The sequence below is a fragment of the Anser brachyrhynchus genome (assembly GCF_964034855.1).
Source record: "Anser brachyrhynchus genome assembly, chromosome: 3".
NCBI lineage: Eukaryota > Metazoa > Chordata > Aves > Anseriformes > Anatidae > Anser > Anser brachyrhynchus.
The window spans coordinates 78,449,125-78,469,060 of record NC_137696.1 but is presented as its reverse complement, the minus strand read 5'-3'; the positions used below and the strand labels follow the sequence as shown (position 1 = coordinate 78,469,060).

Below are 19,936 nucleotides of genomic sequence, written 5' to 3'. Positions count from 1 at the left end.
CCAAATTCACAGTTGCTGCTATTTACCAACGTACCTTCTAGTTTATGCTTCTAATTAAACACATTATAAAAGATTTGTGTGTCAGCTGGAGTCTCCATAATATTGCTTCAAAAATTATTTTCAAAAACGATTATACTTTTACTCCTTCAACTATTTTATAAGCAATCACTTTGTGCTTCAATCAGCATAACCCTGAAATGCTTTATTTTCAAAATATGTTATGAAATATACTTCATTAAGACTAGCGACTCAAGCTGCAGCATAACTTGAAATTCATTAAATGGCAAAACACATCAATGAAGTCCATTTTCACTACTACATCATAGTATAATATAGCTATGTACAAACAGTATATTCTAGTAAGCAGCTGCAAACACTTAGTTTTTTAAAATTATGTAAGATAATCCATGCTTGTTACTTAAAAAATAATATTAAAGCTGTGTCCAGTTCCCAAAGAATTCCATAAATGGTCATTTATTAATTTCAACACAAACGACGGAAGTCTTTTCTTAACAATCTACCATTACTCCAGGTGCTGTCTGAGAAGCAGCAGAAGAAAAAAACAAAAACAAAATCTTTGATACTAGAGACATCTAAACCAAAAAATACCTTTTTGATTCTCACATCCTCATTAGATTTTTGGAAAAGTTTGTAAAGTTTGGAGAAAAATAAATATGGAAGGGATATGTTTCTTGCCACTTCACAGCTTGTATGACAGTCAAGTGATCAAAAGCCAAAAATGATTACTATTCCAGGCAAAACAACAATACATTTTTTTTTTTTTTTAATCACCCAAACCAACAACTTTGGCTTTTAAAAATCTGAGTTACACTCAGATTTTTACAGATTTTTTTATACAGAAAACTAAATTTCCTCAGATATATCTATTAAAGCAACTCAAAGCAAGTTACCTGCCAGAAGCAAAATGCAAGATAACTTATATGAAAATTCTGATACAAATCGATCTCTGAAACAGTCACACGGAGACTTTTCAAACTGTTATTACAAAGATTTCCAAAGGAAGAAAGTTTTAATCACTGTAAGTGTAATCCTGTTACAAACCATTTTAACTGACTTTTATCTCTGTTCCTTCCAGGGATTCTGTATAAGCTCTTAAGCTGGAGGCATGCAAATTGTTTCAAGCAAAGCTGTTCTATCACTTACCTCCAAAGGCTTAAGATGAACCAATTCTACTGTGAAAACCAAAAGACTTTCATGGAGTCAAGTTTGTAGCTTTCTTTTTGGCTTTGTCTGTGAGAAGACCCCAAAGTAACCGTTTTCTACTTGCTTAAAACATTCAAGACTACGCGACACTCCAGACTAACCCTTTAAGAGTACGCTTGCAAATCACTACTCTGATGGCAACAGATACACAAAAAGGAAGAAATTTAAATGCTGATAACATTTATCCTACAAGAGTGCTGAAACAAGACATTTCTACAAGCCTGTCCCACTTACAAGAAATGGGAAAACAACTTTTCTAAACTCAAGTCTAATTTACAACTTCAGCTTACGGTTGCCTCTGCCGTTCCAGAGCATAGAATTTCATGCTACGAGCTACTTTCTGATGACAAAATAAGCTTACCTTCAAAGAAACTCAATGCTCAACCAGGATCAAAATGCAACATATTAAAAACCTCTCTTCTAGTTACTTATTAAAAACAACTTTAATGTTATGCTGTTGCTAGAACATATATTTTATCTTTGCCAGTTTCTTTGACAAAATGAATGTATCATTCGCATTGGAAGCATATTAGTACAGTTTGGATTAAAGACATTCTCACAATAAATAGACGCCACAAACTGATTACTGAGTTTCAGGAAGATTTAACCTTCCGTTTCTGTACCAGCTGAGGAATTTACACAATCTTAGTTGCAAATGAGTAACTACTCTCCTCCATTTGCCTCAGCTAGCCTTCATTCTCAACATCCAAGTGGTAGCTTGCAACAGGCATCCACAGAGCCCCTGTAAAACACACTAAATGAAAGATACAACTATTTTCCTCCAAAATAAAAGCGAAAAATAAAAAAAATCAAGTCCTACCATAAGCAGTCAATGATTATATGAAGAACAGGCTAAAGTTAAACTCAGTAAGAAATACCTATACGCACATGCATATGTACACACACTGCAAGCAGCCTCAAAGAACTTGCTCTTCCTGAATCATCTATCAAACCCCATAAATTTACTTTCTTCCCTAAAGCAGCAAGCTGACCCTTGGTTTTCAGCTCAACAAACTAAAGTATGCACAGAAAAAAAAAAAAAAAAGAAAAAGGAAACGATCTATTGTTTTTATCTGCTTGAAATTTGTCACATTTCAAATTTCATCAGCATTTTTTCTGAACTTGTATTATGACACAACATGATAACGTGATTTATCTTTATACTACAATCATAACTCCCCTGTCCCACAATTCAGATCTTCCAAGCTATATAGGACTTCTCCCAGACACCTTGTTGTTTTGTTGCGTACTTTTCTACTTCACTTGCTCTCTAAGTTATTAGGACTGGAACAACACCCACAAAAAAACAAACGACTATTTCTAGTATTTCTTTAAGTAGTCTCTGCAAAAAGCAAACTTCAACTAATACACTTCCTATTTATGGCGTTGGTTTTATTATTTTTGCTTTGAATCAGGCTCATCTGCTTTGTTAGATTTCAAGATTTTGTACTGCCAACCTGCAATGTCACGTCACAGTTGCAAGTGTAACATACATCACATTACAAAATACAGCTAATTAAGATTCTTTGAATTCAAGAGCTAAGTAATGGTTTTCTATGTCCAGAATGCAACTAAAAACCGTAAGATGAAAGGAAGGAGTGCAAACGTGCTCAACATACATCTATCTAGAATTACCAGAAAAACTGACTCACTGACAGGATGTGATAGGGGTTGCAGGACTAGTTGTAAAGTTGACACACAGAATAAATCAAATTACTTGTCCCGTCCCTAATACATTTTTAACAAATTACATATTTTCAGTGGCTGTAAAAATTACAGTATATTCCTGATTACAATCTATAGGAAAAATACATCATTTCTTCCCCCCCCCCTCAAGTTTGTATTAGGATTTCAGCAGTTAAATGGTGAAAAGAAAGCTTTGGTTTCCCTCATGACATTTTTATGGTGATGAACAGGAACTTTAAACTCCCTAAAAGTTTTAAGACGCATGCAACAAAATCAAAGACTTAAACATTTGGGATACGCTTTGTATATACAATTCACACAGTCATAGATATTAGTAGTGCAGAAACTCATCACTAGACTAAAGCTAAAGATAATTCTATGAATACCTGTATGTACACTTTGATACAGTTCTGACATATTTGGATACAACTTTAAAACTTCTTATTCCTAAGTCTTTAAGTGAAATTTTGAAAATAATATAACCTATTAAAAGAATACATACTATGCAGGACATACAAACTTACTAAGTGGATCAACATTTTTTCCCCTCTAAAAGAATGTATCAGAATTACCTCTAAATTGATTTTCTTACCTTTGCATAATTCAAATGATCAAGAAAATATAAACTTGCAGTTAAAATTATAACCTGTAATAATGTCAATAAACTTTTTGAAAATTTTATTATTCTTAAGAACACTCTTAACGTATTTACAACTTGTGTAATACCTTTAATTTTTGAATATTAATGATCATGGTTTTAAAAGCAAGAGCAATTATACAGTGTGTTCCTTTTGTGGAAGTTTAAACTTGTTATGGTCTGTTATGTGGCAAATGTTATGACAGGAATTGTTGCAACTAATAATTATGTCAAAATTGACTAGTATCTTAGCTGAGACTGTAGTTAAATTAAAGCCACAAGTAGAATCATAAACACACCTGAAATAAAGTCAAAATTTTACGTCGTAGGGCATATTACAGTTATGTCTAGAAAACAATATTGAACAGGTTTTGGTCAAGGAACAGGTTAAGGACTATTTTCCTAATAATATGTGGGCAACAATTCATAGCTTCCTTGAAGCCTTTCATTGAACAAAGCGCACGGCATGAAGCAACCGCAGTTCTATCCTTACTTCCTACACAATTAACAATAATTTAGCATTATTACAAACCTACAGAGAAATATGGCAACTATTTAGGTTAATTTTCCCCACACACATTGCTGAGGTCCTTTACTTGCTCATCATTCCAAAAGATGAAAGGATCATTTAAAATACCTCTCTTTTCCATATTATTTAAATTGGCAGCATGCTTCCTTACAAATCCTTTAGAAAAAACTTTACGTAATAGCAACAAAATCAGTTATTACAACCATGAAAACCATTTGAAAGCTCAACTCCTTTCACATGTTCTACTAATCAGAAAAAGATATGACTACTTAGAAGATACCTTTTACCAAACTCAGGTGATACAAAATTTAACGGATTTGCTTAATTTTAACTCAGGATAGAAGACTTAGTTTCCATTTCTATAACACTTTCTAAAGATGCATCATCTTGTTCATACAGTTTCTGTGTTCACTCCGTCTCACTATGCAAAAGAGATGCTCCATTTCCTCAGTCATCCTAGTGGCCCTTTGTTGGACCCTCTCCAGCAGCTCCATGTTTCTCTTACACCGGAGAGCCCATTGCTCCACGTGTGGCCTCACCAGAGCAGAAGGGAAGGATCACCTCTCCCAGCCTGCTGGCAACACTCCTCCTAATGCTGCTCAGGATACCACGTAGCCTTCTTTGTTGCAAGAGCCCATTGCTGAACTTCCTGTATTCTTTGACTTTACAGGTTATTTAGGGGAACCTTTATGTGCAAAGTAACAGAGAATCGTGCGAGATGTTCAGTGATTATATTCTCTTTCAGCTGAAGCAGGTGTTCTCTAAAAAGTTCTCATCGTAGAACCTCAGTCCCACAGGATACACTTGAGTCTACTTAGTGTAAGAGTGGTTGTAAACTGTGTAAATTAGGAAAGGCCCTAACAGAACCACTTTGCTTTAAAACTGTTCTTTCTGAGCAAGTCTGCAGCTGGTTGATAAATTCCATTGCTGTTGGAAAATATGGATTATTTAACATGGAAAATATGGATTATTTAACAGTAATTCTCTGAAACGTGTTTCATGTCCACAAAAAAATCTTTCTGCAAACTACCAAATCACCTATGGAAGAACAAAATTCACTCTTTCTTCAGTAACATAGCAGTAATTAACAAGTGTGAAGAAGCTCCTGTAAGTCTGCAAGATGTCCCCTAATAATTCAAGGGCTGAAGGAGAATCAGCCCTTATCAATACTCACTTGTATCCTGTACAACTCAGAAAAGATTTGTAACCGACTATGCTGTTAAAAACACTGTTCTGAAGTGGCCAGCCCTTTGTTTTTTTTCTGCTGAACAGATGAAGAACTCTCCCTAAGGACCCTCTCCAATCAATGTCAAAAGATAAAGACCACAATAAAACAAAATATGCAGCAAAGATTCGATCTGGGATGCATTCAGTTACAAACCAGACTCTGACAATGCAGTATGTTGTGTACTGACCTGAGAAAACCCTAAGCATTTAGGATTGCCCAAAACCTGGTCTTATTCTTACAGGCAGCAACATAAAAAGGACCGGCTGTAAGAGCTTGTATAGTCCAGTCTTTTTGGTTTAAAGCACTGCTTGGAACTTTAATAGTAGATAAAAACAAGTTCTAAAAGGCCTTCCTCACACAGACCGTACGAACAGACTCATTTATTCCACAGACTTCCATAGAGGAAACATATCTCTCACCAAAGGGAAATGATCAAGATCTCAGAGCTACCTATCAGTAGCAAAGTAGATGAAAAACCCTGAAAAACTCATCTGCAGAGTAAATATATCCAACTAATTGAACCTTGCCAGAGGGGGATGAAAACTTCTAGAACTAAAAGGGGCACATGCTATAGTCCAAAATACTCTTACCTAGAGACAGCAGCTTTGCTTCACAGTGGTCTAAAACCCCAAACTGCTTTGTGTTTTATGGGCACTTTATTGTCAACTGCACTACAATATTTCTGACAGGGAAAGAGCACATCTGTAATGCTACAAAAACTGTGCAGCACGTGTTGTAAGAAAAAGGGAGCAAAGGTTTGAAAAATGATGTTCATCCAGCTGCTTTACAAAAAGGGTTTAAGAAAAAGAGATGCAGTTTGGGATACTGAAATCAAGGTGCAGAATGTCCTAAAAATCATAGGGTTTTTTTTAGGACAAGCACTATCCAAAGCACAAGTCCTGTTACACCTTGTGGGTCATTCTTAGCAAGAGTATACGTATTACCAGAAGTTCCATTACCAGCCCCATACAATAAGTTACAAGAAGTGCCACTCACATTCATGTCAGGATGCCTAACAATCATGGTTGAATACCATTCTGTCTGCAGCTTGGTCCTTCAAACGATCCATAAAGTTTGTTTGTGCAGCTCTACATTCTCTAAACAAATGAATTTGTAGTATTTAACCTTAAGTAAATTGCACCGTTCCTAGAAGGAGAAAGTCAAGACTCAAGAGGGTGATTTCACATACAACAGCCAGCAGGCGACAGTCAATAAGGTCAGAGAGCAACAGAAAGGAAACAGTAGAAGCAGCTCCAAGATACGGTTTTGTTGAGTGCTGAGCAGACAGACCTCTACAAGGAAGCATGGCCTTGAAGTATTAAATCTCCTGCCCAGAAAAGGGCTCATATTTGCAATTAGCAAAATATCTGTAGCATCAGTGACAAAAATTGAATGATAGTGCTTTTCACAGTTGCAGTACTGTGATTTCACATATGCAGAGCTAAGCCTCACATAAAGTAAGCAACTGAGTATTGACTAGCTATGAAGCAAACAACTCTGGAAATGGATTCACATGCACAAAAGCAAATGTTAGATTGTTTGCTTAAGAGCACCGAATAGTACAATACTTCACACAATACTGTCAATCTACTTACAGCATTAAAATCTACAATTCTCCTCAATTTTCCACAATAACAATTAACTAGAAGAAATTCTTCATCAAGCATAGCAAGTTCTCAGACACTTCTGCTTGTTAGTTCATAATGTATTCCTAGAGTATGGTGCCATATCCCAGTTCTCTATGGGTTTGTTCCATTCCACTCTTATCTGTGTACAGCTTACTTCCAGAATTTTGAAAAGTAAAAATAGAAATGTCTGTGCTTTCTGAAGTTTAAAGTGAACACTTTCTGTATTTCCTGATCCTTAATTCTGTGCAAAAGTTATCCTGCCTTTTTTTTTTTTAAAGTAAATTTTACTTTTTTCTTTCTTTAAAGTAAAGGGTAAAAAAAAAGATGGCATACTGACATTGACAAATGTAGAGTTAACTTTCTGCATCATCATTAGGCTCCTAGCTTTATTCCTAAGCAATAGGTACAGCATACACTGCACAGCCACAATAATACTCCTTGAAGATTATGTTCTTCAGCCCTCTGAACCATACATGCTTTTCCCATTTTCTGAATGCAAAGCAGTTCATCAGATTTTTTTTCCCCTGGTATTACTTCATAGTACAAGTGACAATCGTAAAGGAATGTGGCTACAGATTGCAAATTTCAGGAGATAAAATTTCTTCTTGTTATAAAATAAGAACATGATCACATAATTTTAAGTATATAGTGAAAATGGCAAACCAGTTTGTGTTGACAAAAGTGAAACAGAAGTAAAATGATCAGAATTAATGATCATTAAAAAGCAGTAATATACTAAAAAGCATTGCATTTAAATGCTAATACAATAGTAACTCTAAACAGACCTAATTCAACTGCATTACTGCTTCACTTATTGTCTTCATAGCAACCTCTCAATATATTCTATTTTCAAGAATTATTACTCAAAGTTAAGGTGAAGTGCAACTTCTTTATTTTAACTGCATGCATCGTTTAACTTTCATTACAAATTTAGGATGATACATAAATATACAAGCACTATTTTAATAAAACAGTTTAGGGAAATAGAGCCACAACAATTCAAACCTCAGTTTAAATTAGTAGCACGAACATTTACATGAACTTCTTTATTTATGAGTTCATTATCATAAACCAACTCTGAGAAAAGATGACAAATTGAGTTTTATGCAAAACCACTTTGTTAAAAAAGTAACCTACCGATTTAAGATTAGGAAGTGCGTAAGACATTTTGGAAAGATTAAGGCATTTTCAAATCAGAAATACACATTTTTTCCCCTACCAAAAGTGTTAATTATTGCATTACAACTCAAAATGTTATTTTATTTATATTCCACTAACAAAAACATCTATATAATTAGTTAAACAAATTAAATTTATTTACTGTTGGGATGCTATTTATTTCCAACATATCTAGATTCCTCTAAAACCTAAGAATATAGAGTATCTGATAAGAGATTTAAATACCGTCCATTTTTCCCCAATATGAAGAATATATTCCTAATTCCTAAATATTTTTTAAATTACTTATCTAATTCAGAACCCCAAAAAGCTATTTTTCACACAAGCAAAGCTTCTTTATTCTTCGTATACAAACTAAATCTACATTCAACTCAGAAGTATTACTGTAGCTCCTCCTGACAAGCCTGAGCTAGCTTAAAACTATCCAGCTTGGTAACAGTTGAGCCATGGCTCAGGGCAACTGCCCAGATCGAGATTTTATAGCCTCCTCTCTTCTGCATCTCCCTCCTTATGTTCTACACAACTTCTACAATAGCTCTGAAGTAATCAGACTGACAGTTTTACAGACAACTCAGGCACATTTACGTAAACTTTAGGCACATATCTGAAAACAAATGCAGTTTGTAATCTCAAAATTTTTCTTTTACTCTGATTGACAGCCCCCATGTTGCACAGATTCTTAAAGACACAAGGCTGATCCATCAAAGCTTTAAAACTTTCTCATTCACAGAGCTTTGACTTTTGAAGAAATTTAAAACTGGTGAAAATATGATATTGTTTCTTCAGTGCTGAACCATCAGCTATTAAAATAAGTCTCCCCGTGTACTCAGCTGTTGATGAACCAGTGTTGTTTCTTTTCAGCACAGAAATTTTGTCAAGCAGTCTTGTTACACAAATAAACCATCGTTTCACGTTATTTTCGTGCTTACTCAAACTTCATCTTTGTAAAAGAAATTTTTTGAAGAAATAGATCGATTTATTTTCAGCAGATTCTTTACAAAAAGATTACTTTTAAGATATAAAGCTCAGTAAGGTATTACACAGAAGTCTAATCAAGAGACTTTTGTATTAGCCAACAAGATGCTGAAACCTGCTGTGTTGTGTTGCCCTCTTCAGGTTGACAGCAGTTACATTTTCTAGTTCTTCTGCTTGACTAGACATTGCAATTTCACCCTCTGTCACAATTTTTTTCAGATTTGCAGTTTCAAGTAGCAACTAACTTCATCCTACCAACACTTGAAGTATTTTTGATCTAAAGTCCTGCAGAAATAAACTTTACTTACGGCCCCTATTTTGCCCTAACTTCAACACCAATCTTGAGGATTATCAAAATATTAGCTAGTGTTTAAAAAGACTAAAACTTCAGCACTGGTAAGCAAGCTTCGTGATGACAGGCTTAGAGACCTCCACTGATTCACTTTACCAAAGGAAACTGAAGCTACTCGAATTGCTCCTAAGTTAGTGAACATAGAGGTTAGAAAGGCTTTAAAGTGCTGGAAGGCAAAGCAAAATCTAGAAACTGGTGTTGAAGTCAGAGAAATTCAACCTTGAAATGCAATGAGGTTTTTCACTCGAAGAAAAAGATTAAATAATTAGTATAGAAGGACAGATTCATTATTACTTCACTTGAAAACTTTAGAGGTGGGTCCAATATTCTTCCAAAATACTGGTTTTGATCATTTTTTGAGTGCTTGTCATTACATAAGCCAAACTGTGATACTGATTTGTATAATTAATGGCTTTGAACTGATCATTTGAGCTATGCAATTTATGTGGAAATAGGAATAAAAAGTTTTTGCTTGTTTGGAAAGGGCTGTGCTTGGGCTTCCAATTCATTTATAGAGCCAGATATTAATAAGGTCTTTAAGTATTTAATTCCCCCCTCACATCTTGCTATTTTTAGAGGACATGGTAGACATTTAAATCTATTTAGACATCTCAGAGCTGCAATTTTGACACAAAGAGCAAAGTGTTTGATTTAACCAGTGTATTACTAAGTATGGCGAATGTCAGGCACATTACTAAAGCACTTATATCATAACAATTCATCACTGCAAAGTTTAATCACAACACCTTATGGGACTTAAGATAGGAAAAATCTGTTCAAAGTTTAAGCCTACCGCTCAATTAGGTAATAAAAAGAATAACCTAACCAAAATCCTTAGAAAACAGAGGCAAAGGTCATTTCAATATCATACCATGTTCCAGTACCCAAATAAAGGAACAATCAGGCAATCCCAGATTTCCTCTTGGGCTGGCGAGCAGCCAGTAACTAGCCTGCCTTAAGCCAAGTGACAGTTTAGAAAAGCTCAGAAGAACTTGTCATAGTTATTTCATTTTCTTCTGTGATTTTACTCTCAAGAATGAAATGCTATTTCAACTTTACATCCTATATACTTGAAGGACAGACTCCAGAGGGAGAGGGATTGACAAGAAGTGACAGGGAGAGAGCAACCAGGAACAAGTGGGTGAGCACGACTCAGGGAGAGCGCGGGCAGGCTGCCGTGACAGAGAGATCACAACTCAGGGATGAGTACAAACCAGGCACACAACAACAACAAGCGAGACCGAGAGCACTCCCATCTGCAGCATTAGATAGCACACCGTGGTTTACCAGAGTAGTCTCCACCAGCACGTAGAGACTCCTCTCCAGTGTCTGACTAATATGCTCCAGTGCCTGGAGTCAGAGGTCCAACTGCAGGGCAATGAAAACTTCCTGCCACCTACCAGCACATCGGTTGTCCAATTACAAAGTGCAAAACCAACCAGTCTTAAACACGGGGAAGAAGTCCTCAGGTCAAACTACCTATAATACTGTAGAAGAAAAGCAGCACTCAAATGCATAATATACAGAAAACATTAAAAGAGAAAATATTATAAAAGAATAACGTATAATAAAAGAGAGAAATAATAGTAAAGAACAAGTAGAAAAGGCACTTTATTCAATAGCACTATCAGAGAAGAGCTTTTGTGCAAACTCATTTGAAGACAGCAGCTTATACCTCGGAAGCGATGATGTGGGGCACTTTTTTTTTTTTTAAAACACCTTTAAGTAAGAGTGTCACCAAAAAATGACTATTTTAAAGCCATCTCTGGTAGAAAAAATTTCCACCTATGTCAAAGCTTCATCTGGTGCAAGTTCCTTTAGACTACGATAGCTGGTGGTAAAATCTCCAAAATCTCATAGCTAAGTTAAAATTGCATTTGAACTGATCATTGGTGACACTGTCTTTTTCTTCATCTTTTACGGTAGATGCAAGGATTCCAGTCCAATCTTAGCTTCTGCTCTTAAAAAAAAAAAAGAGGTGCTGGACATAAGCTTAAAATTACCTGTGGTTAGTTTAGTTCTGACTTACTCAAGTATTATGTTCATATTTTTGCCACCTCTTTCTCCCCCACATACCATCAGATTTGGATACCACACGAGGTATGATTCATATTATTCTTTAGAAATGTATTTTAATACACAAGCTTTACAAATGAAAGAGCTTTGAAAATATCAGGCCTTCACTGAAAAGCATGTCAGATCATTTTATTGCATGCGTTTTCAGCATGTCTTTTTTAACTGCTGCAAAAACTCGTTTTTCTTAGATACCATTATCTAAGCACATTTCTTTGAAGGAAAACAAACTCATCTGCCTCATACAGCCAAGAAACACAATGCAGGCAGTTCCTTTCACAGATTTTTCTTCTAATATTTTGGGGATAATAGAAGGTGTGGAGAATAAGAGGAGGAACTCTCCCCATTGAAGGCAACGACTACTAAATTCCTGCCACCCACGTGCACAGGTTTATTTATCTACAGAAATGTTATGTGAAAATACATAAGGAATGAAAGCCTAATTATTACAAACCCAGGCTAACCCGATCTTTGGGTATTTATGTACGAATATGCAAGCAACCAATTAGAATGAAAAGCTGATTTTTGCCACCATTAAAAGAATGTAAATGCTGTCGAGGTAAGGGTTAAACACATCTTAAGAGTACTTTTGATTCAGTTATTTCCACACATGCAAGTCTTTCACTAAGTACGGTAAATTTATGTTAAAACTATAGAAATTAGCTCCTTGTTTGGAGTCATAATCTCATTGTTCTCAGAGCTTTCTGAAGTTTTCTCTGAACACCGACTTCTATGATAAGCAGTAACCAGTGCACAAAGCAACAAAGCAAACAAATGCTAGCAACAAAGCAAACAAGAAATGCTAGAAACACCTGCATCCACCTTTTAAAAAAGGGAACATCACTGAAAATATTTAGAAATGTTAAGAACAGCAACGCTGAAAATAATATACACCAACCTTCTCAAAGGTTGTCTCAGCACCATCTCTATTTATGTTTGAGCTTCTGTTCTTAATTAGGCATTTGGGGTTTAAATTACAGCAAGTAAGGGTTTCCAATTGAAAAGGCAACATGAATAAAGATAAGTACTACTGACTAAAGGCATGGATATTACTGTTTTTTAATATTTTTTAAGTAAACTTTATTAGTACGAAATCATGTGATATCACAGAAAATTTCCCCCATGGCTTAGAAGTTCCTACCTTATTCAAACAACAAAATTCCACTTTGCATGCCCATGTATGTGTTTTTTATAAACAGACTTTAAAAAAAAAAAATCTATCAGAGAATAAACAACTTAGTTGTCAAGCAAACAAAATGCTGTGAGTGAACTGCTTTTCCAGATACATCTTTAGATACTTGCACTAACCTTGCCATCTGCTATGATCTCTGACAGAATAACTGACTTCCGTTCTCAATCTAAAGTTTCACTATGACAGTAAATATCTTATATCTAACATTAAAAATTATTTCAGTCCCACAGTAAGATTGTATAGCTTTATATATTTTAATGAGTCATTAAACCTGTTATAAAGCAGTATCACACCACTTAATGCTATGAATAGGAGACTTTTTCATGGTGACAATTGCAAAACTTAAGTGTAAATAGATGAAAATGTTTCAAAGACAGATCAGAGAAGAATTGTTCAATCGATATTCTGCACATGCTTCTAAACATGCTTAGTTCTAAAACGCATCGTGACCATAATGCTATAAAAACTAAAGGGACATCAAAACATTTTAAGGTTTCCAAGGAATGTGCCTCCAAACAGACTACTAAGAAGAACAGCACTGGTGTATTAAATTGGAAAAAATATTCAAAGCTAGTTTGATATTTTAAAGAATACAGTTAGAAGACAAAGGTAGGAATCAGATGCAAGACCTACTCCGATATCTTTTGCCTTGTAATGCCAACAAGAAAAGCAGCCTACACAGTGGTTAAGGGAAAAAGTGTTGTTCTTCAAACGTCTGAGTTAGACTTTTCAAAGCACATTTTGCATTCAAAGCAGTCTCCATATTTAGCAGTTACTTTTAATGACAGAATTTGCATTTTTTATATATTTTCTAACCAGCTTTACCACATTTTCATGTATTACACACTTACGACACAATGAATAGTAATTACCTATTAGAATAAATACAGTCCACCTTGTCTTTACTAATTCATACAAACTTTTACCATATGTTAGAAAAGGGATTGTATAATTCTGAAAAGCCAAGATAATGATATTTGACACCTTAGTAAAACAGTTTGGTAAAATTGGTTTTATTTCATTGTGTCCTACCTGATAAATTCTAAATGGGATGTATCGAAATCCATTATCTTCTGGAGGATACTCCATGAGTTTTCGATTTATAGCCCAAAACTGCTCAAATTTATCTGTGAAGGTAAAAGCAGACTTTGTTACTATTAATAACATATATAATTCTTCAGCTAGAAGAGGTAAGTGAGGCGTGATTAGAACAACATGCAAATGCAAACTTCTTACAAGAATTTAGCCTGTATGAATTTCTTTTCCCCACATTTCTCTTCCCTATTTAGCCTCAAGGCAGAAGTAAGCCATCTGCGTTCTCCTGCGAAAACAGTGATATGGTGACTTACTGAACTGAAAGAGAAAGCAACTTGAAGTCATAACGCATCTCCCCCTGCTAAAGAATTAACAGGCCGTAAATTATGGATTGCATTACCTCAATTAACAGTGCATTCTTCTACACTCTCTGCTACTACTGGTCCACGTTGCCTCACAGCTTGTTAAAAACATCTACAACATCTAACTATTCCTAACTCTAGGTGAATAATAGGTGCAAAGCATAGACGAACTAGAAAGCAGCAGAAAAAGTTCTTGGAGAGTTTATATTTTGATGTGTAAATCTTAAAATAATCTGCAGTGATGTATGATCTAATCAGAAAGTATACTGCCAGTTTCATGACATAGTCTGAAAATAAAAGTTTGTTTGAAAAACAGTTTTGTGTTATTCAAGTAACTAGGTTTGGTAAAACAGCCCAAGACAACACACAATTTCATCCTGTTCAGGCAATACAAGAACTGAATAGATATTGTGCTTAAAATTTATTAAGGACAACACAGGGCCAAAGTAGTAAATGCTTTTACAGAAGCAAATCAATTATTCAAATCAAGAAAACAACCAACAGAAAAAATGACAAAGAAGCATGAAGAGCTATGACAAATAGACTTTCAAGACAAAATACAGTGGATGGTTGAAGGAAGTCACACAGTCTCCGATCCTCTCTCCTCAAAGCAATGTTCAGGTGAGTCTCAGAACAACTGAGGTGTAACTGTTACAGAATTCAGTCACTGTGAAGCAAGGTCAAGTTGAGAAATCTGTTCACTGAACAAAGATAATAATGCAACTGCCGAAAATTAAAAAGAATCAGATTTGCTTCACTTGAGCATAGAGCACAGATGCCTGTCAGTGTGCTAAAAGACATGGTTAACACTTAGTGCAGCTTGTAAGATGCTGTTTTTCCTGACCAAATATGACACAAAGCAGGAATTTCACAAAAACTGTAAACAAACTTCTGCCAGGTATTCTGCAGCAGCATTTCCTGACGTTTATCTCAAAGTATTTCCACACCCTTTTTTCCTGATTAGCAGCAAGCACCTCTGGACAAGTATTTACCTGAACAGCACCACTGCATGGCACCCACCGGACACGGAGCTGCCTGGATGCAGGGTGCTACCCTCGGGCTCACCAGCTGCAGATCTCAGCCAGGGGCAGTGACAACTATGGCCCTGGAGCTGGCCGTACCCAAGCAAACCTGCATTTGGGAACCCCGGATGCAGAGACAGACGTTTACTCATTAAGCGTTTATCACAAAAAACAACTGTATTCTCCTCATGAGCTCTGTCAGTATGAAGGTAAGATCTAGCACACTTCCCTCAGAGCTGGAGACAGTGCTCAGAGAGTGGCTTACAGCTGTCAGTAGAGATTGTGTGGACAGACATCCAAGGGTAGGCATTAATCGATTTACACCACAATTACTACTACTGACAATACTTTACAATTACAGTTCATAAAAATACGTTTGCTGATATACAAAACAATTGAGATCTACTTAAGCTATCGAGCTTCAGCAGACTCTTAAATAACGAAACTAAATACTTGAAGTCCTACCTCAACAAAAATAGATGTTAACTTACTTGTTCAACACTCATGTCACAGTAACTAGTCAAGTTGAATAAACAGCTTATCTTCAAAATTCAACAGAGATGATCAACATAGCTTAAAGATCAGAAGAACAAGAAATTCTGAGCAAGCAACAGGCTTATGGTAAGAACTTAAGAATATTGTCCCTTGTAGTATATATTGCAAACAAGCGCATCTTTAAAGGACAAAAAATTGACCTTAGGCCATACACAGTCAGCCTACTTCTCTTCTTCATTCCAGCCTCTTCACCTCAGAGGAAACCATAGAGGAGATGATGCATAAATACAAGAAACTACCTGAAGATAGGGGTGTTAGAAAGTCCTAAAAGGCATCATAGTGCTTCAAGTTCAGTATATAAATATGGGGGTTCTCACTTTTTACTGATTTTCTTCAAAAAGAATCAGTTTTCAGCCATCACTATTTAAATAGATCATCCCAGAAACGTTCTCTATCCTTTCTCAATTCAAGTTTGAGAAAAAAAATAACACTGCAGCTACAGACAAGGAGAGACTGAGAGCTCTGTTGGGCCTGTTTAGCTCAGAGAAGAGAAGACAGAGGGGATCTTATCAATGTGTAAAAGTATCTGAAGGAAGGATGTCAAGAGGATGAGGCCAGACTCTTTTTCAGATCTGCCCAGCAACAGAACAAGAGGCAACAAACTGAAACCCAGGAAGTTCCAGCTGAATACGAGAAAACATTTCTTTGCTGTGCAAAAGAGCACTGGAACAGGCTGCCGAGGGAGTCTGTGAAGTCCCCTTCCCTGGAGATATTCAAAACCTGGCCGGATGCTATCCTGCACAACGTGCTCAAGGTGGCCCTGCTGGGCAGGGGGGTTGGACCTGATGATCTCCAGAGGTCCCTTCTAATTTCAACCATTCTGTGATTCTGTTATTTAACAAAGATTCAGCTTCTCCCTCTTCAGTCTACTCTTTCAAACCTGCATTAGCATTTAATGCATTGGTATTTTTTCCTACAATGTCTGCATATAATTCAGAAAGTTATGTAATATTTAATATTTCGCCTACTTTCTTTAACATAAAAGCTTTAAGTGTCAGAATCCACAAATACTTCCTCCTCCCTCTATTCCCCCAGCCAGTTGCTGATAATCTTATTTAAGGCAGTCAATTTATCTATTTACAATTATCATATTCTTCTCTGAACACTTGGGCAGTGGTCAAGACAAGCTCATTTTATCAAAATGTTTGAATTTCTAATAGCTTCTATAGTTTCTAAATGTAAGAGCAACAAGTCTATAGCAGTTGAATGATGAACTTGTTGCGTTTTATAATCAAGTATGCTTTGCCAATGCACCTGATATCCAGGACAATGAAAAACCTCTTAGTAAGTTAGCTACATACAATGGAGCCAGACATCTTAAGACATCTCTCCATTGTGGGCATAGCACTATCTGAAGACATCCAAGATAATTTATCCTCATAACCATCTACTGCTGTCCTCCAAACATCCTTCTATCCTTCTATATATGCAGTATTTTTAATGCAGAAGCTGAGTTGGGTGTAAGAAATTATCACAAAATTAAAAAAAAAATTCAGGAAAAGGCTATCCAGTTTGCATACAGATACATAGGAACTAGCAAGAGCTTTTATTAGCATCAGGCTCATCAGCTAAATGCCAGAATTCTAAAGATTCAAAATCCAAATTAGATGCTTAGGCAGAAAACTTAAGATTCAAAGCTTAAAAGCAAACAAACAACAACAAAAAAAAACACTAAAAAACCTCCTCCAAAATCCTCTTGAAAGTATGAGTGAAAGGATTCATTCTCCCATTTTTTTTGTGTCAGTACCTCCTATTTACAGGAAAGAGACTTAAGGAAGCTTTTAACGCTACTAAAGCGATAAGAAAGACTTAAAGACAGAAAGTTACTGGCCGGAAGTTTAACAATCAAAACCAAACTGATTTTTCAAGTCCGTGAACAAGGAAGAGTTCTGTATCTATCAGCAAAAGCACTTGGCACACTCATCTCCCTCCCTTCTGAAAAGGTTGCGCAGTCTATGTGATATCTACACTCCCACAATAGTCAAGTCTGATTACTTTTGCTTTCCATGATCTGTTTTCAAGAAAGTGCTTGACCAATATGTTACAGAGTTTCCATATTAGCAAAAAAAAAAAAAAAACAAACAAAAAAAAAACACAGTACTCCCAAAAGGCAGATGTTCATATCTGAAAAACAATATTTAAATTAAAGGCAATCAAATCTGAACAGAAATATGGCACTAGCGATAGTCGAAAAGCTTTAGATGACTCTAATCATATTTCTTAAACAAGAGCTTTATATACCTTTCCCTAAAGTTATATACAAAAACTTCTCTTGGAGTTTTATGTGAAAGATCAGAAAGTTAATAACCAAATAATGGAAAAGAGATCCAGTTGAAAAATCTCAGCTGTCACTGATATTTATAAATGTTAATTTATTTGAAAAGCAGTCAGTACACATCTAAACACCAGATATTAGTCTTCAGTACTAATGAAACCTACAGAATCTACAAAACGCTTTGAAAATATGTATTAACATATATAGAAATAAGAGGTGACAAAACTGAAAGAACAATGTCATCCGTAACAACAGTCTCAGGACACAAATTCACTTAGTAACAATTTAAATAGAACTCAAAAATTTACAAATAGAGCAAGCTACATATACATTTAGTGTTCAGAAATCTATCACTGAAATTGTTCATGCCTTTAAAAGTTCTCTTTAAAATAGTTTAAGACAGTTACAGGAAAATACTTTGAAACTTGCAGTTTCCTTCATTAAGCAAAATGGGAGATACTTTAAAAGTCATTGAAATTAATCTAAATATGTAACAGTTGCATTAAAAAGCTGTCTGTAACTCCAGTCATAGCTTAAAATACCTTTGTTGTTGTTAACAGACAGTAGCTGCTAAATCTGTTAATATTAAGCAACTTTAAGTAAGGACTAGTCCAGACTGAAATTTCCAAGGATGGGCTTCTTTCTCAGGCTGAGACGTGGGTGCAAGGTTCTTTAGACGATCAGAAAAAAGTCTTCATTAATGTTAATATTTTAGAGTCATTCCTTAAACTCAAGTACTGTCATGCTTCAAATGACAACTTGAACGTGGGTAATTAACACAGAACAACAAATTCTATCTAGAGTAACTTCCAATAAATCAGTGGTCATAGTATATGGCCAGTCAAAATTGAGTTCCTACTGCAGAAAATTAGTCAAAAGAACAAACCTTTGAGATTTATCAGAAGAAAAAATATTAATAATTAGGAATTAATTTGTGTCTGTATTCAATACTAATGCAACTGTTATCAGGATACTGACTCCAGAACTGGATATTTTTCAAAAAGGTTGTGGAGAAGGTTTATTTAACTAACAAAAAGAATTAAATGCAGAAATGAGGGAAAAATTATTCTTTAAATTCAAAAAGGAAATAGTAATTCTGGGCTTTTTTCTTCCAATATCATTTTTAAAAAGTCAAAAAATTGAACAGGTAGGTGCAGTCCTCAGGTTAGCATATATGCATGATTTTTTCTGTACTATTCAGGGCTGCTTATTAAAGCCACCTAGTTGTATAATTTAAAAAATGCTCAGAATTGAGCTGTAGCTCTAATTCCATGCAAACAATACCAATTTACAGCTTACATAAAAGTGTCCAATTCTTGAGTCCAAAAAAAAAAAACCCAAAAACCAGCACTTGTCTATTCTCAGTGGTTCACCACTGTGGAATAACCATATGAACCACAGAAATGATGTGCAGCTAGATGCACTTGGGCAGAACCAACCATAATATTAACAAAGATTCCAACTGATGGACATCACAGGAATCATAGGAAAAATTAGATTGGAAGTGCTTTTGGAGACTGAGCTTTGGAATACAAGCTCCTGTCTAAAATAAAGCTGCCTAAACAAAGTTGAGTGAGTTTGCTCAAGGCCTTATACAGGCAAGTTTTGACTGTCTCCAAGGTTAGAAAGCTCTCTGGCCAATGGGTTCACATTTTTACCACTTTCACTCCCCCTGCTTACGTCCCATCAGAATTTTTCCTGTCGCAACTCAAAACCTTCTCTTCTACTTGTCCAACTCCACTGCCAATGGAGGCATGTCTAAGAGGAGTCAGACTCCATCTCCTCTAAAATTCCTTCCTTTAGGTAGTGGAAAGCTGCTATTAGATCCATCTTCAGCCCCCTCTTCAGGCTAAACAACAGACTCTCATCTAATATAATACTCTCCAGCCCCTAGTCACCCTAGCAGCATCTCTGGACTCTCTTCTGTTTGCCAGCATTTCTTTTCTCCATGGATCCCAAGGTGGACACAGCATTCCCACTGCAT

At 35.7% G+C, this 19,936-nt stretch overlaps 1 protein-coding gene across 6 annotated transcripts in view; it reads right to left on the bottom strand.

Annotated features, from left to right (window-relative positions):
- The window catches only part of ATG5 (autophagy related 5), a 78,342-nt gene that overhangs the window by 32,210 nt on the left and 26,196 nt on the right, over positions 1–19,936 (bottom strand). For all 6 annotated transcript variants that reach the window (XR_013949221.1, XM_080586993.1, XM_080586992.1 and 3 more), the window contains one exon: positions 13,736–13,830. Coding sequence is in view for 5 of the 6 variants with exons in the window: in XM_080586993.1 (XP_080443119.1) it covers positions 13,736–13,830 (95 nt within the window). In the remaining variant the exon portion in view is untranslated. The remainder of the gene's footprint in view (positions 1–13,735; positions 13,831–19,936) is intronic.